Source organism: Podarcis filfolensis (assembly GCF_964270895.1).
Source record: "Podarcis filfolensis genome assembly, chromosome: 13".
Classification (NCBI taxonomy): domain Eukaryota; kingdom Metazoa; phylum Chordata; class Lepidosauria; order Squamata; family Lacertidae; genus Podarcis; species Podarcis filfolensis.
In genome coordinates, this window is record NC_139615.1 from 36,486,103 (window position 1) to 36,506,731 (window position 20,629).

Consider the following 20,629-nt stretch of genomic DNA (forward strand, 5'->3'; position numbering starts at 1 on the left):
TCACCCTGATTTGTTTGCACAAAGCATATACGGGGCTCAGATTGTATCTGTTTCTTATTGAGCATTTATTCTGATTTGTTTGCCAGCGTGAGGGGTTTATATACGACATGTGTATTCAGCCTGTGTTCATCCTGATTTGCTTGCCAAGTGTGTTTGCACATCTTCCTACACTTTCCCCACACTTTTCAATGCATTTCCCTATCACTTTCCAAACTTCAAAAAGTCCGGTTCTTTTTAAAGAAAAAATTGGAAAATGAGAAACTGAGAAATTGAAATTGGCAGTTTCGCTTATCCCTACTACTCCCTTTGCTTAGTGCAAACTGAAAATGCATCCTGGGACAATGACTAGCTCTCTTCCATGGCTGCACTTGGCATGGAAGATTGATAGTGGCGTGCAAGGTATGTTTTGAGGATACTGCCACCATTACCGGTCTTCTAACTGAAGAGCCTGATAAACATTGAGGGAAGCCCAGGCTTTTCTGGAAGGAAGTTTGAAAGCCACTGTCCCAGATAATGAAATAGTAGCAGTGCAGGGTGGGATGAGCTAATCAGTAGCTTACTAATCATAATAGTTACTCCAGCCAGCAAGGGATGGAAGAATTGATAAGTTTCGGTTCTCTCTAATTTCTAATTTTTCCAATCTAAAATTCAGTTCTCTACATTTTGCATTAAAAAAAATCCTCATCAAAATTCATCAGCATTTTGGCAATTTATTACATACACCAACAATACTGGACTTACAGACTGATTATCAGCAGCAGCATTGCAAATTTGGATGTTGTAATTACAGACTACATCTCCTTTCAGGAAAAATAACTTTTCTTTCTTTGTGAATGATGAACTGACTGCTGCTCAGACTTTGTGCTCTACCCTTTATGCTGTAGAAACAAAAGATGATGTGAAAACTTGAATTTATTACAATGTACCATTGTACCATTGGCAGGAGGGTTTGGGGGGTCTTTATGTCTGTTCCTGTTATTGTTTGTTTTTCTTCTTATATTCAATAAAAAATTTTAAAGAGCATCAGGATTTTAGTGTGAATTTCTCATAGCAACACGTGTGTAAGTGGTTTGTAAGCATCATCTGGAGAGCCACAGGTTCCCCATCCCTGCAGTAAGAAAAAGGATTAAAGGCTTCTGGGTGTGTTTTACACACACTGGTCTAAAGAATCTGGTCTGTTCTGCCCCATCCAAGGTATACCACAGACAGCTGTGTTTCCTTAACTTGTAATGGTTGTGAGCACAATATCATCATCCATGAGGCCTCCAGTTGTCTTTGTGTTGTGCCCTTGCAATCACGCCTACTTACATAGAACACTAGCTCTTAGTATGCTGTGAGCCTTGACATTCAGCCCTTTTGCTCTGTGCAGCTTTAGGCCATGAGGGGAACAGGGTATCTGGAGCTGACACTTTCAAACTGTTTCTCTGCCCTGTTTATGGCCACACCTTTCAGTGTACTGTGGATTGTTAAAAGAGACAAGGGTTTAACTCTGAAATGTTTTCAGCGTTCAATTTACATCCATATTTCAAGGAGAGCAGGTTCACCATATCTCTTGGAGTCTTGAAAAGGATTGCAGCCCCACCATGGAGTAATGCCTAATTACTTTTATAATTTAGATACTCCATCGTATAGCAGAGCTTTTATGCTAACTCGTCTAAATGCATTCCCCTCATCTGTATTGTTTGGAAGGTTTCAAAAAATCCCCTTCCAGATCAGATTCTGTTCCTGTAGTAAGAAAACACCAATACATCACATAATTTTGGATTGCCCTCTTCTCAACACCCATCGCAGAAATCTCCTACCAACTCCCTTACAGCTCAAAATATTGATTTGCAAAGAGTCTATAATCCAGTATTTCCTGAGGGATGATACTCCCAAAACTACCAAGATTGTTTTGGGGTACTTAGCCAAGATCTTTAAAGCTAAATCTAAAGTTGCCCAATTTATTCAATGGTGGTTATCTAGTCTTTTATATATTGTTTGTGTTTGGATTATCAGTGTATTTGGATGACTTTGTATGATTTTTATGATTTTACTGTTTTAACTTATGCCAATAAAGGCAAGAAAAGAAATCTTGAAAAGTTATGTATTACTGCTTTCTTTCACCTTACACAAGCAGGCAGATTGTCTTCTGATGAGTATTTCTGAAACATTCACTATCTAACAGTGCCACCTGCTGCCAGTCAATTCACTTCAGATATATTCCTTTCTGCAAGCTGCTGTGCAGCAATTGAGGTTCTGGTGAGCTGTTTTGGGAAGCTTTTAATGTTTGATTATTATTTTTTAAAAAAGCTGTATTTGTATTTTTGTTGGATGCCACCCAAAATGACTGTGGCAGCCCAATCATATGGATGGGATATATAAAATTTATAAAATTTATGATGATCATGGTTGTGAGCTGGAGAAGGGTCTCGTTTCCCTTTCCTGTTATTGCTTTGGTTTGCCTGCTAGACACTATCCTACTCCCCAAATGAAATTTGATCTGTCCTGTTCACTTACCCTAACTTGGGTTCATGTCTGTGTTTATAATAATAATAATAATTTTTTATTTATACCCCGCCCTCCCCAGCCAAAGCCGGGCTCAGAGCGGCTTACAAGCAATAATAAAAACAAGATGAATGATTACAACTTAAAAACAAAAATAAAATACAACATTAAAATAATGGAACATTAAAATATTAAAATGTAGCCTCATCGCAGGAGGAGAAGGAAAAGAAAAAAGAGAGGGAGGGAGGGAATCAAATTGGCTCCAAGCCAAAAGCCAGGCGGAACAACTCTGTCTTACAGGCCCTGCGGAAAGAAATCAGATCCTGCAGGGCCCTGGTCTCATGAGGCAGAGGGCAGAGCATTCCACCAGGCCGGAGCCAGAGTTGAAAAGGCCCTGGCTCTGGTTGAGGCCAATCTAACTTCCTTAGGGCCTGGGACCACTAGGGTGTTGTTATTTATGGACCTTGAGGCTCTCCGTGGGGCATACCAGGAGAGGCAGTCCCGTAGGTACGAGGGTCCTAGGCCGTGAAGGGCTTTAAAGGTCAAAAGCAGCACCTTAAATCTGACCCTGTACTCCACCGGGAGCCAGTGCAGCTTGAAAAGCACTGGGTGAATATGCTCCCATGGCAGAGACCCCGTGAGGAGCCTCGCTGCAGCATTCTGTACCCGCTGGAGTTTCTGGGACAGCTTCAAGGGCAGCATATATGTGCAGCTGCTGCCTTGTGTGGGCTTGTTGTGTGGTGATGATGACATAGAATAATAGAATCTTAGAGTTGGAAGGGACCCCTGGGGTCATCTAGTCTAACCCACTCCAATGCAGGAACGAACTTGGAATCTGGAGCTTTATTTTCATTTTGCAGCATTGCAATGCAGCAAAGGTTACTTACACTGGCACCATGAAACTCCTGTCCCTGAGAACTGCTGGCATAAAGGTGCAAAGGTGGTGTCCATGGTTCTCCCTCTCCCCATTTTATCCTCACGACGATCCTCTGAGGTAGGTCAGGCTGAGAGACTCAAGGTCATCCTGTGAGCTTCATGGCTCAAAAGTGGGAAAAGTCCAGCATTCGAACCATTATACTGGCTCCTAGGTACCATTATATTTAATAATAATAAAAAAGGTTTCTGGTCTTTGTAGAACCTGAGAGATGAGGCAAAATGAACAGGTCCTATTCTTTTTTTGTGAGAAACTAGACTGCTCCTCCCTTTAGTGTGGCTTTCTTCCCAAGACTGCACCTTAATCTAACTTTAACCACCCTACTTTAATCGGTGAACACTTTTTTCTATGTGGTGCTAAACGAAAAACAGCTTCTTGCACCAAATCTGAGGGTGGGAAAAGATTGCCCCTGCCCTCTGTATTCAACATGATCAGGAAAATCTGGGCGAAATGACTTCTAGTCGTCCTTCTGGCCAGAAGTAACCGACGGAACTCCCTTCCACGTGAGATTTACCACAGGCACGTTTACATGCGCCAGCAACGGAAGCTTTCCTGCGCGCGGGTTTTTGTCGCGTCAGGAGGAAAGGTTCAAGGTAGCAAAATGCCACATGGACTTTGGAGCGGGTTTTTGTTTTTGGTGGGGTGTTAAAACTCCTCAGAGGAGAAACATTCAAAATGTGCAGCTTCCCCTCTATAGCCCCGAGGCGATACACTCCAAACCTTCGCCCACCCTCGAATGGCCTCAGCGCACCTAATACATAACATTTTATTCTTCTTAACAGGACTACTTCCCTAGCCCTTCCCCCACCCGCGCCTCCCCTCAGCTTCTTCCAACCGTAAAACTCGCGCGGAGGGATCACCGCGTTTTTAAAAAGGCGGTAAAGAAGAGCCGGCCGCGTAAGGATCTGGACATGCTGACTGGAGGAGGCGGGGGACTGGTTGGTTGGTTGGATGTTGGAGGCTGAGCATGCGCAGAGGCAGCAGGGACTAGGCCCAGCCTGAGGCGGCGGCGGCGGGCGCCGAGGCAGCTGAGGGAAAGAGCGCCCACGGCCCACCGCAGTGAAAGAGAGGCGGCGAGTACGTGAGGGAGCGTGGTCGCAGCCCAGGGGCGGGGGGCAGTAACTGTGGGGGGGGGGCGCTGTGTGAGAGGAAGAAGTGGGGTTGTGGTGTTTTTCTACCCCCCCCCATTTGTCGCGCGCGTGTCTGTGTGCGGTTGGGCCAGAGGGGAGGGGCTTGGGAATAACGGGTGTTTTGGGGGGGGGGAGGTTAAAGGGCAGCGATTTTATGAGGGGGGGCAGAGAAGCAAAGGTTGATTACAAAAAAGGAGGGAGAGGGGAGGCTGTGATTCTGGGTGAAGAGGGGGAGGGATCCAGGAGCCTCCTGGGATAATAATAATAATAATAGTAATAACTGCGGTACTGTATTCACATCGTTCTCAAAACACTGCACTTAAGTGCTGTGTCTGCTTCTACTGCAGCCCTGCAAGGTAGGTCACCATATGGTTATTTCCCATCCCCCTCCATAAGGCCACTTTCTGAGGCCTCTACCAATGCATTATGAGGCGGGGGGGGGCACGGGACGGGGAGGGCTAAGGTGGTGGAACGGACTGTACCACTTCAAACTGCAGGTGTGCGTATGTGTGGGCTCACGTTCTTTGAATGCTCTCCTGCATTGTGAAAACGGAGATGGGAAGAGCTGTGCATTGTAGAGAGAGAGCGGTTTGGTCTATAAAAGTTCTCTTGCTTGCGTGCGTGTTTTCACTCCTCGCAAGTGGTTTTGTACGCAGGGGGAAGGGGCCCCGAAGAGCACTGGACAGTAATAAATTGCCCACTTGCAATGTGGAATGGTACAGTCCACTCTACCCCCTTCCCACCCACCCACCCACCCATTCGCTGCATGTCTGGAGCAGGCCTCAGATCGGAGCAGATTCAAAACAGGACTTCCTTCTTTGAAGCAGTCTCTTACCAGTGGCATTCTGTGGGTCTACTTACTCCCAGATGCGTGTGTATAGTATTGCAACACTACTCTCTGCTGCACTAGCTGATAAGAGAGGTGTCGTGTATGGAGGAGGGAGCCTGAGAGATAGTGGGTTGAGCTTAGTATGATTTACTTCTGAGTGAATGGACAGGATTGTACTATAAGCCCAGCTTCCAACCTTTGATGTTCAGAAGTGGTGTTTTTTTATAACTGATTTGTGCATGGGTGTGGATTACTAACAGTTCTTGAGCCATGTTAAGAACTTCTTAGGGAATGTCTGCACCAGCTGTCTTTATCCTGTTCTCAAACTGTCTGTTCTTTCTCTTATGTGTAGCAGGTTTTCCAAGATGACGCAATTCCTGCCCCCAAATTTGTTGGCGCTATTTGCCCCCCGTGATCCTATACCCTACCTACCTCCTCTGGAGAAACTACCCCATGAGAAGCACCATAATCAGCCCTACAGTGGCATTGCCCCCTACATTCGAGAATTTGAGGTAAGTACTTTTAAGAATTGGCCTGATTTGTAATTTGTTAGAATGTTGGCTAGTGCCTGCAGAATTTGGCTGTTGCAAGAGCAGCTTTTTATTTCTCAACACTTTGTCCTTTATTAAAAATGAGCTCTTTCTCTTACAGGACCCACGTGATGCTCCTCCTCCTACCCGCGCAGAGACGCGTGAGGAACGAATGGAACGGAAGGTATGTACGGGGCATAGCAATTTGTGGGTTATTGCAACAGTAACTCTGATCCAGGATTCCTAGATTACATGGGGGAACGCCTCAGGTTCCACCCTTGACTGTTTGTTAGTAGCTTTCTTCCTTAGAAGCTGAGGTTTGTGGGTCCCTATTGCTTTCAAAGGGATGTTTTTCTTCGGGTAGTTAATCTGAACTGGAAGGTAATATTCTGTCCTTGACACCTTTCCTTGCAGAGGCGAGAGAAGATTGAACGCCGGCAACAAGAGGTTGAGACTGAGCTGAAGATGTGTAAGTCAGAGAGAGGAGCAATGGGAGAAGGAATGAACTTTGTGAAAGTCGCACCACTTTTGGTCTTTAACCATGAATGAATTCAATGTTTCATTGATTCCTCTTAAGATGGGCCTAATGTTCACATGTGTGAAAGAACAAACAACACCCCCCCCTTTTCCTTCATTTCTTATCCGTTACCTTATTCTTCTTCCAATCAGGGGACCCTCACAATGATCCCAATGCTCAGGGAGATGCCTTCAAGACTCTCTTTGTGGCCAGAGTTGTAAGTTACCTTCTTCCTTCTGCCAACACTTTGTTTAAAATAAATTGTTAGTGTCCTTACCAGTAAGAGAGGTTAGATTACAGATGGAAACAAACAGCTGCTTTAGCAGTTTCCACCATTGCCAACAGTACTTTCCTATGTAAATAAACTTATAAAAACCAGGATTAAAAATTATGGCACAGCTTTTAAGGTAGTGTTAAAAGTACGGAAAGAGCACAAAGAACCCCTCGTGCCAGGGATCGCCCCATTCATCGCAATACATGATTTTCTTGGGGCCATTTCTGAATCACAGAAACGGGCTAAGCTTCATAAACTATTGGCATTTTACATGGGAATGTGGCTCTAGGGAGCAGTGGAAGCATTAACTACACCATCCCAACATTGTATGGCTTTCATGGTAGCAAGTAGGATCATTTTCAGATTGCCCCACATTATGGGACAAGCAACCAGAGACCCGGGTCAGTATGAGAAGATAATTTTAGAAGTGACAAAGATGTAAAGGGCTAGTTTCCAGTTTGCATTAGTTCTTAATACAATGGACATGCAATCACCTGAAGAGTTAAGAAAAGTCTGGGAAACGGGACTGGGATAATAATAATAATAATAATAATAATAATAATAATAATAATAATTTATTATTTGTACCCCGCCCATCTGGCTGGGTTTCCCCAGCCACTCTGGGCGGCTTCCATAGAAACCAAAAATACACTAAAATCACAGATTAAAAACTTCCCTGAACAGGGCTGCCTTAAGATGTCTTCTGAATGTCAGGTAGTTATTTATCGCTTTGACATCTGATGGGAGGGCGTTCCACAGGGCAGGCGCCACTACCGAGAAGTCCCTCTGCCTGGTTCCCTGTAGCTTTGCTTCTCGCAATGAGGGAACCGCCAGAAGGCCCTCGACGCTGGACCTCAGCATCCGGGCAGAATGATGGGGGTGGAGACGCTCCTTCAGGTATACTGGGCCGAGGCCGTTTAGGGCTTTAAAGGTCAACACCAGCACTTTGAATTGTGCTCGGAAACGTACTGGGAGCCAATGTAGGTCTTTCAAGACCGGTGTTATATGGTCTCGGCGGCTGCCCCCAGTCACCAGTCTAGCTGCCGCATTCTGGATTAGTTGTAGTTTCCGAGTCACCTTCAAAGGTAGCCCCACGTAGAGCGCATTGCAGTAGTCCAAGCGGGAGATAACCAGAGCATGCACCACTCTGGCAAGACAGTCCGCGGGCAGGTAGGGTCTCAGCCTGCGTACCAGGTGGAGCTGGTAGACAGCTGCCCTGGACACAGAATTGACCTGCGCCTCCATGGACAGCTGTGAGTCCAAAATGACTCCCAGGCTGCGCACCTGGTCCTTCAGGGGCACAGTTACCCTATTCAGGACCAGGGAGTCCTCCACACCAGCCCGCCCCCTGTCCCCCAAAAACAGTACTTCTGTCTTGTCAGGATTCAACCTCAATCCATTAGCCGCCATCCATCCTCCAACTGCCTCCAGGCACTCACACAGGACCTTCACCGCCTTCACTGGTTCTGATTTGAAAGAGAGGTAGAGCTGGGTAACACAAAAATGGGTAACACAAAAATGATAATTAACTCCCTTAGGACTTTCTTATTTTCACAACAATGCATCAGCATTATGTTGTAGAGGTTTTAAGACAAACAGTATTTCAAACACATGTGGTGGACATGTCATAAGGGATGAGATATTTGAGGAAATTTTCAAAACAACTAAGCCAACAAATTATGAAATCCCCATAAATAAATATTACATTTGTTTTTAAATAATAATAATGATGGTCTGAAAATTAGGACCTTAATTGGTTATTTGGTGAGGGCAGTGATTTCAAAAAAAATTGTGGAAGAATCTGGAGCCACAATGAATAGTTGGAATTCAAATAGTCTGGCTGAAAAGCTATGCAGATTGGTAAAGTTTTATTTCATATGCATATAAATGAGAAAGTAACAGAAGGGTTCCCAGGGTAGGTATTTCAGAATTTGTGCATACTGTATTGTGTAGCATGCAGTCTGCATCAAATATAATATTGCTCTTTGAGGGGGGAAATGGGTTCTCTTCTGCGAACCTTTAACTGCTTCTGTGATCTTTGCCTGTCAGTTTGTTTATGTCTTTTAAGTCAGATCTGCAAAACAAAACAAAAACAACTACCAGTTATAATCTCTATGCCTGCTCCTTATTTGATTTCCCATTTTCCTTGCAGAACTATGACACAACAGAATCCAAGCTGAGGCGGGAGTTTGAAGTTTATGGCCCTATCAAAAGAGTAAGTAGAAAGGTTATTTTTGGATCTGTTTGGCAATCAATCAATACAATTCAATAGCTGTTAGATAATAATTTGTTGAACATAATAATCACCATATTTTCCAGTGATGAATTGTGTAGCCCAGTATTTTGGGGTGGGTGGGTGGAGTGGTTTCTGCCCTAATTTCATTGTTTTAATCCCCGTTTACCTCTTTCTAAGAGAGTAAGTTTTAATCTTCATTTTCTTCCCGCATCATTTTACTTCATTTCAAAGATAATTGTTTTGCATTCAAATGCTTCTGACTTATCAGAAGCACTTTATATATTTGGAACATATCTCTAGTTCTGTGGTTTAGGATAAACCAACTTGATTTTAACACTGCTATCTTTCCAGTGCCTCCTGTCTCTCACATCATTTTATCAAAGACATTTACAATGCTGGGGTGGAGAGATGTAGATGTGCAAGTGACCCCTGGGAAAAAGCTGTTTCTATCTCTGAACTCATTGAAGCACTGTTCTTTTTTTTTAAACACGGAAGACAGAACTTGTTCCCTGAGATTTCTACGTTCCTCATCTCTCTGCTATCATTTCCTCATTTCTCTAGTGCTCTCACAGCTACTCTATATAGAGGGCACAGTGGGAATTTCTAGGCTTCGTTCACACAAGATGTAATGTGGGCTTTGGAATCTGGAGCTTCCTGTATCACTTAGGTATCTTTTTATTGCAGAAATGCCCCTCTAATTACACCATAGCAGGCATGGTCAGCCAAGAAGCCGAGAGTTGAATGTGTACTGATCATTTTCCTCTTTGTGGTCTCAAATGATGGGGTTTTATAAGGAGATGGACTTCATTTGGGTCCTAAGAAGGTATTAGGGCTATACATTTAACCAGTTAACCCTTGCTGCCATTTCAATTCCATTCCAGATCTACATGGTGTACAATAAGCACTCCGGCAAGCCACGTGGCTACGCCTTCATTGAATACGAACATGAGCGTGACATGCACTGTAAGTACAATAGTTTTCTGGGATGTTTTTATGATTTGTGTGTTTTGTCTTTTTATAAATTAGTTTTTCTATTACAAAAGCATGTTTTTTCAAAGCCCTTGAGTTATTTGAGGGCTTGGGCTCCCCCCAACAGGTAAGTACAGAGTGGGGGAGCCTGGCTTGGTTTGGCAAGCACCCAAGTTCCGTTAATCTGGCCCTGTTGGGTTTCCGAGTGAGGACCCTTCCAGTCATACCAATAATAGAAAGTGAGGGGGAGGCGGGGGAGAGAATCCTTCCATTCACATCAACAGTAGAATCCAGAAGGGAGGAAGTTTTACCCTCTTCTCCCTATATATTTTGTCATTCAGTCATTCATGTAGGGTTTGGACTTGGGAATCTCAGTTTTACTCTAGGTAGGCTTGCTCTCTTTCAAGAGCATCACTTCCATCTCTTTGTCTAGTTCTGAAAAAAGAAATTAACGTAGCTGGGGTGCTACAAATGCAATGTGTGTGCGTGCGCGTGTGTATGCTAAAGTAACAGGCAACAGTTCAACAGCTCTCATCTTTACCCCTCAAGATTCCCTTGTGTTGGGGGGAACCCTGTAGACCGAGGGTGGGCAACTAACTAGTCATGCCAGCATCTTTTTGGGCAGGCTGGAGTTCCTGCTTGCATTGCAGAACCCAGCAGGGTCATAAAGGCTGCCCCTACACACTGAACTGTTGCCCATCTCCTTTCTGTTAATTTTTTTTAAAGAGGGAGAATGAATGCTGTGAAGAAGTAGTTCTTCTAAAGCAAGTGTAACTTTGACCTGTAGCTGTGTTTTGAAAAGATGCTGTTGTTGAGAGGCGTGTTGTGAGCGGGGTGTATTAATTCTGTGTTCTTATTGTCACTGCAGCCACCTTTCTGATGGCTATTGCCACTGCTGGCTTGCAGCTGATCCTTATGCTTCCCCTTTACAACATCTCATTGTATGGTTGGTATAAGGGTTTGTATAATTGGTAAGAAACCGCAGTACCCAACACACTTCTATACACAAGCCAGGTCAAAGGCAGATGCTAGGTGACATGACTTAGTGTGGAGGTGGGGTGGAGGGAAGGAAGGAAGGAAGAGTAATATGTTTCTCTTCTGGCTTCTGCGCTGTTCTCTTGCTGTGTGGAAGGAGAAGGAGAAATGGGTTCCTTACGCTTGGTTGTTGGCCTTAACATTTTGCAGCATAAATATAATGGGGAGGGAGGGAATAATAATAATAATAGGTCAGCCCTCTCCAGTAGGGCTCAAATATCCTGAGTGAACCCTCCCTCTCCAAGACACACATGTGCTGTTTTACGCTCTTCAGTCTGTGAGGCTGGATTGGCAATCATTAAACAACGCAGGCAGAAACAGTTGGCGAGTGAGAATTATTTCAAAAATATCATTTTACTATGTTTGCCCCAAGTAGGTAGGGGCTCCTCAGTCCTTTTCAGACTGGCTAGACCAAAATGCTTCCTCTCAATCATTAACACACATCAGAAAGCATCACAGTATTTGAGGTCACTTTCTGAAATCGTCATGAGAATGTTAATCTTTCCACCTTCAATCACTGCTTACATTAATAGTGTAGACACAAGCGATGGTAAAGTCTGATGCTAATACGAGGCTCCCAAATATCCTGGCAGACCTGGGTTAGATTGTGTTAGTGCTCTTTGGAAAGGACTGGGCTCTGTTAGTCCTCTTTGGAAAGGTGGGGAAACCTAGACTACATCATTCTTAAACATTCTGTCTTATATACTGTAAAAGCAAGTTGCAGCATATTAAGGTAGCTTTGTAATTTAGCACTTGCCTGATGTTTGTGGCCAGTGACAATTGCCCAAAGACGCACCTCCAGTGCCAGAGGGATAGAGCCACTCACATATAAGCTCCATTATTCTATCTTGAAAACAAGGTAGCATCATAAAGCATGTGTACCTGGCTGTCTTGGACAGACACCCGGACTAGGTGCCTGGGCAGTGGAGTGACTGGTAGCAGTGAGAGGTGGAGTGGTATTGGTAAGCTTAGGAATGAATGGGAAGCCATCCTCTGAACAATTATTTGCACAGCTGTATTAGGGGAGAGCAAACATCTATATCAACTACCACTTGAGTCAGTTTTGAATTTAAGAGTTTTAACAGATTGTACATTTGTGGAATGGAGGATTCTTCCCAGTTATTGGGACACTTGAATCAGATTGAGACACACTGGGCCTTACACAAGTTACATTTTAAATCTTTTGGCTTTGGTTCTAGGTACAGAAATTGCATTGACTAAAAATATTTTACCGTGAGCCACTGCAACTTGCCCCTGGCCAAACTTGGAGGCAAATATCTTTTGATGCTCCTGTTAATGTACATAATCCCTGAGTAGGCTGATGTGTGTTTCTTAGGAGGGAGTGCATTTTTATGCCTGTGCTCTTCGATTGATAGGAACCAGGACTGAGGATATTTGAGCTCTGCTTTTAGTTAAGAAGCTGATGGGTGGTTGGGTAGTTAGCAAGAGTGGGAGCACAAAGCTATGTAGAGTAATTCCTCTGGCTACCCTTGCAGGGCTTGCCAAGGCCGTAATGGGACCTGCAAGTGGGACACGGTTGGGATGTCTGTCTCAACAGAGGTTCTAAATCGTTGATCCCCCGTTGTGGGTTTTAACACATGCAAGCAGGCAACTATACCACTGTTTTTGGGTTCCTAATTATTGCTAGAGAAGGCAGTTCAGAGACATCACACATACCTTGCTGTTCTTTCTTGTTATCTTCTTTTCTGTCTGGCTCCTTTAGCTTAGATCTTTCAATTGTGTAGTATTTGGAGCCCTCAACCCTGCCTAATGCAGGCTATAGCTAGGAATGCCAAGGTGGGGGGAGGCTTGGTAAAATTCAGGACTTAAACCTGAAAAGGACCATCCTGTTGCCTCCCAGTATTTACGTTGGAAGGATGTGTTCCTTCAGAGGCCTTTAAGCTTTGGAGTATTGAAACTTAATAAGGATTTAGATGGGGCCCTTCAGCTTGCCATCGTCTGCAAGGCAAGATTTAGAATGTCAAAGGCAGCAGTATATCGCTAAATAGCCATAAAAGCCAATGTGCACATACTGTCCACCTCTGCTTTGCTTTGGGGCACTGTTGACAAGGTTGGAAAGTTAGTTAAACAAAGAAAAACCCACCTTTGCCCTTGAAACTTAACTGCTGACCTCTGAATCCTAGGGGGAAAGCGGTAAGTGCTGCCCTTGGATCTGTTAAAGAACAGGAAAAAACAAGAGTGCCTATGAGTTTAGTATTGGAGCTATAAACTGCTTAGTGTGCTGATTAACAGGTGTTCGCTGTTGGCACCTTGAGGGACTTGGTAAATTCTGAAAGCTCCCTCCCCAGCATTGCGATTATGTGTCTCCAGCAATCCAGAGCAGAGTGTTACTTTGCCAAATTCTGATAAGTAAGTGCTACTTACAGAGAGTCTCATACTCATCTTTTACATAGCAATCTTGTCACAAGATGGTGGGATTCCTTATACATTCTTCCCTGTTGATTTGTTCTCATAAAGGTGTGCCCTTATAAAAAGGATGAGAGAGGTACAGTGAAAGGAAATGCACACCCTGCGTGTCCTTGCCTCTTATTAATTGTGCAAGCACATGAAAGCATGAAGAATTATTAGGAATCTCTTTGTGGTGAGATTTCTGTATGAAAAAATGAATTCACCAATTTATCCAGAGTAACGTGTGAACTGGCCTCTCCTAGAGAAAAAAGTTTGAAGGTCTAACTTGGCATTGAAAAGCTTTGAAAACCCAGGGCTTGGTCATTGATGGGATACCAGAAAGGGCTTGAATAGTAACTTTTCAGGCCTAACTGTAATGTGACAACAGAGCTGTTCTAGGTGAGCTTCCCCAACATGTCAGCTGCTGCTGCTCAAAGCCCTTGAATGCCCTGAGAAAAACTTGGGGATTTTTATGCTAGGGCCATTGTGCTTAATTATAAAACGTCCCAGGAAGGTAAGATGCAATGCAGAGGGTGGTTTCAGGTAAGCAATCTGGGACTCGCCCAACCATGGACTGACCTCTTCACTGGAGAAAAGGCCCAGCTTCGTCTCCCATCTTCAATAAAATGGTGGTGAATATGGGGGGCAGGGACGCTGCTCCTTGCTGACTTTGGTCCACTGGCTGCCCATTTTGGAAATGAGCCATGAGGCTAACTTGGAGACTCAATTTGTAGGGGGTGGCGGTCTGTCATCGTGCTCCAAGATCCAAACTGTGACTGGCTTCTGATTCTCAGGGCTTCGAGGCCCAGGATGACATCTTTGCCATTGGTCATTGGACAAAGCCTGACTTGACGATGAAGATCTTGTCAAGCTCCACCTTCCACAGCTTTCTCTAGTAGCTGAACAATCTCCACTTTTTGTTCTGTTTTTTTAAATGAAGGTTAGGGGGATGGCAGACCGTTGGAAAAATACATCCTCCTTCAAAGAAACTGATTTTTGGACTTAAAAAAAAAAAATCAGAGCTTTTCAGCTGTGTACTGTTGCATCAGGATTTAGAACAGGTGAAATCAGAACAGGTGAAAATGTTTTGTACAATAGTAAGTTAGAGCCAGTACTTTTTTCTTTATTTCACGGAACCTTCTGCTTGAAATGGAGAGCTTCCAAGTCTTTTTTTCTGAAGTAATATTTTCCCATTAAATGTATGTACATCAGAAGATTTTTGCCATTTGTTTCTATAAGAAGGGAATTTCAACCCTTTTTTTCCAGTTACGCATATGAGAATATCCTCCTTGAGCATATATGCATGAGTGAGGAAGGGGAAAATCCTATGTACCCACATTGAAGAGAGAGATTATCTCTTATCTTTTTAATGTGCATGCATAAAGGTAATGTGTTTATTTTTTCTCTAATGCACAGTTTATGCACGTGGTTAGCTTTAAACCATTATAGTTAATTTGTTGTGCTTTCCAACAAAATACAGCCCGTGCATTTTTATCTAAAAATCGCTGTACACACATTCCCCTATGCTTTTGAACTGTGCATGTTCAATAAAAGTAAATTTTCATTCCTGAAAGTGTCCCCAAAAAGACATACAGTCAACTATCTTGCTCTGTTTTTTAAAAAGACACCCAGCACTTTGATAACTGATAATAAACAATAGCAACATTTGGCTCTCTGAATTTGGTGATGGGCATGTTTTTAAAAGGGAATACTTCAGAAATTTGTGGATTGAAGTCCTCTGGTAGTGTCTAGAGCTGCTTCACTGACCATGGGACCTACTGCCCACGCCTGCATTATTGACCACATATAGGTGCCTTTAGTATATTTGAGGAGTGGTGGCGTGTGGGAGCCACAAAGCTTGCAAGGACCCCTTAAGGCATAAACTATCTTCAAGCTCTTTAGAGTTTTATGTAGTTTTGGGGAGTGGGGTGACGCTGGGGGGACTGGGGAGGGGCTGGCAAGGGTGGGGTGGGATCTGAGTGTCCGACTTCCGCTGCTGAGACAGGTAAGGCAGGGAAGGTCGGCTCAGCAGCTAAAATGCAAAACCCAAAATACCGCCCCAGCCGGGGGCTCCCGGGCAGGGGGGAGCTGCGCCTCGGGCCCCAGCGCTAGCAGCCCGATGCAGTGAGTTTGAGGAGTTAAAAGTTGCAATGGTTTTGTAAGTAGTTTCTCCAGGTAAATGCTTTTATTTCCTTTTTACTTGTTAGCTGTGCTCGCCCACCCTTCCTTTAGCAAGTGGCTTGAGAACATTTCCTCTCCCCTTAAAGTCGTCCTAGAGATTTGCAGTGGGTTTGAAAGCGGCATGGGTGAGGGCGGGGGGGGGCGGATAGTGGGTTAAAGTGGGCTGGGAGTGTTGAGCGAGGGTGCCAGCCAGTTCCCTGAGTGTTTTTCCTTGTGCGTACCACCCTCTTCCTTCCCTGCCAGACCTTTCACTCCCCTGTAACCTAGAAAGCATTTCTATATCCCTCTTCCCCTCCTCCCCTTCACCTGTTTGGTCCCCCCCCCCCCATTTTTATTTATTTATTTATTTTGATGGCAGGAACTCTTGCTTTTGGGTTGGGTTTGGGGGCATGGCCAACCTTGGGACTGGCTGGCTGGGGGTACAAATAAGCAGCAGAGCTTGGCCCACTCTGAGGTTTGCTGGGAGGGCTGGGGTGGAGGGCTTGCTTGTCTGTACCCAGCCTTTTTCCTTCTGGGCAAGTGATGTATGTAGCGTGAGTCTTGACTGCTCAATAACGTTCCTTCTTTTTGCAGCAGAGGCCAGGGGGCTGCATTATGAGGTGGTGCTGGGGATTGCTCCACAACTCTGGGGCTCTGGGGCAGCTGTGGTCAGGCAGCCCATAAAGTTTACTTGCCGGTTGTGTCCCCACCACCCACTCCCACAATGATGTGGATTTTGCCCAGCTACTTTAATCAAGGCAAGCTCTTGTGTTCAGGACGAGCTTTGAGACAACGCTTCCCAAGCAGATGTGGAGCAATCCCTCGCCCGGGGCAGCGGGGCCATGGGAGCCTCCTTCAGAATCCTTCGTGTGTGTGGTATATGTCTTTGGGGGCGGGTGGGCTTGTTGATGTGCAGTCCGGATAATGGCAGTTCCCTTTGCCCTCCCCTCCCCCCTGGATACCCCTCCTAATCTGTTGCAGCGGCATACAAGCACGCCGATGGGAAAAAAATAGATGGCAGGCGGGTGCTGGTGGACGTAGAGAGAGGCCGCACGGTGAAGGGATGGCGCCCACGCAGGCTTGGTAAGTGTGTGCAGAGAACTATACCGTGCTTGCTGCCAATTTTTCTGCCCCACCCTTGTCCCCGATAGTTGCAAGCCCCAAGAAGCCTTGGCGGGGGGTGGGGTGAGGGGCCGACATCAGCGCTGCTGGACTGCTGCATTCTGGCCACCAAGGATGTTGACATTTAGTAAGTGGAGATCAAACAATCTAGAAGACAAACTGAGGGAGCTAAATATGTCCAGCCCAGAAAGAAGGAAAATGAAACATAGGGAGTTGTGTACTTAAAGTGGCTATTCCCAATGTTTTCTGAGGGTGGGCCAAGAATGGTTAGGTCTTAACTAGAGGAAAGTAGACTTGAGTTAAATGTTTCTTTGAAAACCTGCTTACATGTGGGAGCTGTTTGCCAGTGGAGAAATGCCTTTGAAAGGTAGAGAAATCCCCTGTGCTTGAGAAGTTTTCAAAATAATGCTGGATAGGCATCTGTTGATGTTTTCTCTGAAGGTTGTTGTGTTGGGCCAGAGGTACTTGTCAATTCTTAGTCAGATTCTGGAAAGATGAACGTGAACTGTTCCAAGGTGCTTTCATCCTTCCTTCTGATCATTTGGCAAGGTCTGCTTTCTGTATGTTTTTTGCGAGGCAGGAGAAATTGTTCTCACTGCATATGTGGCTCAGAAACCAGGAGAGATCTTTTCCCCTCTCTCTTGGTTTCTGATGAGTTCAATTTAAGCAAGATCTATTAGAACTAGAACATCACACACTGGGCATACAAGTCTGAAGGACGATGTTTCCTCCAGCCCTGGCCTTCTAATTGTGAACAAGCCTGGAAAGACCCAACATTGTCAGTGTGGTGTAGTGGTTAAGAACAGTAGACTCGTAATCTGGTTAACCGGGTTCGCGTCTCTGCTTCTCCACATGCAGCTGCTGGGTGACCTTGGGCTAGTCACACTTCTCTGAAGTCTCTCAGCCCCACTCACCTCACAGAGTGTTTGTTGTAGGGGAGGAAGGGAAGGGAGAATGTTAGCTGCTTTGAGACTCCTTTGAGTAGTGATAAAGCGGATATCAAATCCAAGCTCTTCTTCTTTCCCCTCCTTTGCAGGTGGTGGTCTCGGTGGCACCCGGCGAGGAGGTGCTGACGTCAACATCAGACATTCAGGCCGGGATGACACCTCCCGATACGATGAAAGGTGAGTTGAGTTGCATAAAGTAGAACAGAGCGGTATCACTGCCATTCTCCCTCTCCCCTCAAAAAGTTACACTGTTGTAGGAATTTCATTTCTAATACAAGAGAATGATTGGTGGCAGCTCCCATTCAACGTATTACTTAGCACCAACTGTGTGCTAAATGTACAGAAGGCTTACAGGCTTATAGTCAAAAGCAAATATCCTAACATTTAAAATCAGAACAGTTCTCAATTGCAGCCAGACTCTCCTCTTGTATCTCTTAAAAATCAAATACACACAAAATGGGACAGATTGACTAGATTTGTGTAATTTGTCTCAACCCCCCCCCCACTTGATTGTAAAGATAAGGGTATTAAACCAGATTCTGTGATTAAGCTAGTTTGGATTGCAAGCCTTTTATTGTGTGTTGCTTTTTTATAATGCTGGACCATGGAAGACATGACAGTTAAACCGGTTTGTAGTGCAGATGTGTCCTTGTATAGATGCTGTGTTCAGTCATGGGTTTCCTCTTGTATTGTGCAGTGCCAAAGTAGTAGTTAAAGACAATTACTTGACATTTGAGAAAGTACATTCTGTCCCCTCACCACCACCCCGGCTCACAGGGATCGAGACCGCGAACGGGAGCGGGATCGCCGAGACCGCAGCCGAGACCGAGACAAAGAGCGGGAACGCCGTCGCAGCCGATCCCGGGAGCGCCGGCGGCGGACGCGGAGCCGAGAGAAAGATGAGCGGAAGCGCAGCCGGGAGCGCAGCAAGGATAAAGACCGGGAGCGCAAGCGCCGCAGCCGTTCCAGGGATCGCAAGCGGGACCGGGACCGGGATAGAGACAAGAAGGAAGAGCTGCCAGAAGTGGCTGAGGCCCCGCCTGATGAGGCCGCCCTTGGCGAGATGGGCGTGGATGGGCTGGAGGTGAAGCCCGAAGTGGGGGAAGAGAAGGGCAGGGACAGAGATAGGGACAGGGACAGGGATAGAGAGAGGGATCGGCGGCGCAGCCATCGCGACAAAGACAGAGACAGGGATCGTGACAGAGAGCGTCGTCGTGATAGGGACAGAGACAGGGACCGGGACAGGGAGCACAAGCGGGAGCGGGGGGAGCGGGGAGGGGAGAAACGGGAAGAGAGGGGGCAGGACAATGGCATGGGAGAGGCCTTGGAAGAAACCAGCCAGGATATGTTCCTGGACCAAGAATCCATGCAGTCAGCTGATGGTTATTTGTCCACTGAGAATGGATATATGATGGAGCCCCCAATGGAGTGATGAATGGAGACGCTTCCGTACCCCGTGTGGTCCAGTCAGGTGAGGCTTTTGTCTCCCGGGCTGCCTAACCAATGAGGTCCCATCAGCCAGTTGATGTAATTGATTTTAACTGGTTTTGTTTAGAAGGGTAAGTCTGTTTCAGTTCTGCCTGTCCTACCCCATTTCTTCTTAACATGTAACCTTCCACAGATCCCTTGTGTATTTGGATATTTTTCTTTAAACAAGAATAAAGTGGTGTTAATGTTTTCTTCTCCATGTGAAGTGTGTCTGGAACGGACATGTTTAAAAAGAGGCTCTTCTGGATTCCAGGTTGTCGGCGGATCAGAGATCCACAAAGAAGGTCTTGGTTATATGTCAAACGCATTACTGTTGCTGGAACCTTTACTGGTAATGGAGTAATGATTCAGCCTTTTGCTTGCAGTGAAAAGTAGGGGGGAAGCAGCAGAAGTTGGAAATGAACCGAAAGGCAGTGAGAACTTCATTCTGTGAATTCAGTTATAGGAGTGGTATAATAGGAAGTTCGTGACCAAATGCTAAAAATAGGTTAGGAGGAAGTATTTCAAAAGGCAAGCAGGGTTCATCCCTGCACTGAAATTAAGCTCAAGTTTATTTAGACTCTGCCTAATGATGGCATCTGTGAGGAAGGTACTTTACGAAGTTTAGGTTTTGTTGTGGATAAAAGCCAAGGATTGGGAGTATTTAATTTGGAGCCCAGCAATAGGAAGAAAGTCTAGGTCCAGTGTTGTCAAGGCTGTATATTTTCTACTGAAAGAAACTAGTTCTGTGTCCAAGTAATCCAGATTTTACACTAAGAAAAGTTGACTGTCACAATTTGTATGTTCAGAAGTATGCATTTTAAAATTATTTTTGATAATTTATTCTAAGTGATAGGCCAAGGACGGCGACAAGATTTATACCTGCAACTCACTGGGCATGTTTTAGCCAGCCCTCTTGTCTTTCAAGATCTTTGCCAGTACAGTGGTACCTCTGGTTACAGATGCTTCAGGTTACAGACACTTCAAGTTACAGACTCCACTAACCCAGAAATAGTACCTCGGGTTAAGAACTTTGCTTCAGGATGAGAACAGAAATCGGGTGGCAGTGGGCCAGCAGCAGGAGGCCCCATTAGCTAAAGTGGTGCCTCGGGTTAAGAACAGCTTCAGGTTAAGAATGGACCTCCAGAATGAATTAAGTTCTTAACCCAAGGTACCACTGTACTTCTCCATGCACTTTCAAGTACAGTGGTACCTCGGGTTACATACGCTTCATGTTACATACACTTCATGTTACATACACTTCAGGTTACACACTCTGCTAACCCAGAAATAGTGCTTCAGGTTAAGAATTTTGCTTCAGGATAAGAACAGAAATTGGGCTCCGGCGGCGCGGCGGCAGCAGGAGGCCCCATTAGCTAAAGTGGTGCTTCAGGTTAAGAACAGTTTCAGGTTAAGAACGGACCTCCGGAACGAATTAAGTACTTAACCCGAGGTACCACTGTATGTCTTTGAAGCTGTGTTGGGAAGGCCCAGAATCCTGTTTTAGTCATATGAAAGCAGAGATTCCTAGGAAACCCTAGTGTACACATAACCCTGCTAGCACTGGCAGCTCAGAAGCTGGA

General features: G+C 45.2%; 1 protein-coding gene and 1 long non-coding RNA gene across 5 annotated transcripts; one reads left to right on the top strand and one right to left on the bottom strand.

Moving 5' to 3' along the window:
* Positions 1-690: 690 nt before the first annotated feature.
* Positions 691-4,244, bottom strand: LOC310748196. The gene is made up of 2 exons (XR_014541187.1): positions 3,375-4,244; positions 691-878 (listed from the first exon to the last, which is right to left on the bottom strand). It is a non-coding gene; the product is annotated as an uncharacterized lncRNA (long non-coding RNA).
* A 111-nt stretch (positions 4,245-4,355) lies between these two features.
* On the top strand, positions 4,356-19,272 carry SNRNP70 (small nuclear ribonucleoprotein U1 subunit 70). 4 transcript variants are annotated; one of them, XM_083583256.1, is made up of 10 exons: positions 4,356-4,498; positions 5,736-5,892; positions 6,032-6,094; positions 6,325-6,379; positions 6,580-6,644; positions 8,854-8,916; positions 9,819-9,900; positions 16,492-16,593; positions 17,669-17,756; positions 18,321-19,272. In XM_083583256.1, the coding sequence occupies exons 2-10, from the start codon at positions 5,746-5,748 to the stop codon at positions 19,009-19,011; spliced, it is 1,356 nt and encodes a 451-aa protein (XP_083439382.1). In that variant the 5' UTR covers positions 4,356-4,498; positions 5,736-5,745; the 3' UTR covers positions 19,012-19,272. The 4 variants fall into 4 exon arrangements, with proteins under 4 accessions (XP_083439382.1, XP_083439384.1, XP_083439385.1 ...); XM_083583258.1 differs by having other exon boundaries at positions 4,357-4,498; positions 18,357-19,272; XM_083583259.1 differs by having other exon boundaries at positions 4,363-4,498; positions 5,733-5,892; positions 18,357-19,272.
* The last annotated feature ends 1,357 nt before the right edge of the window (positions 19,273-20,629 follow it).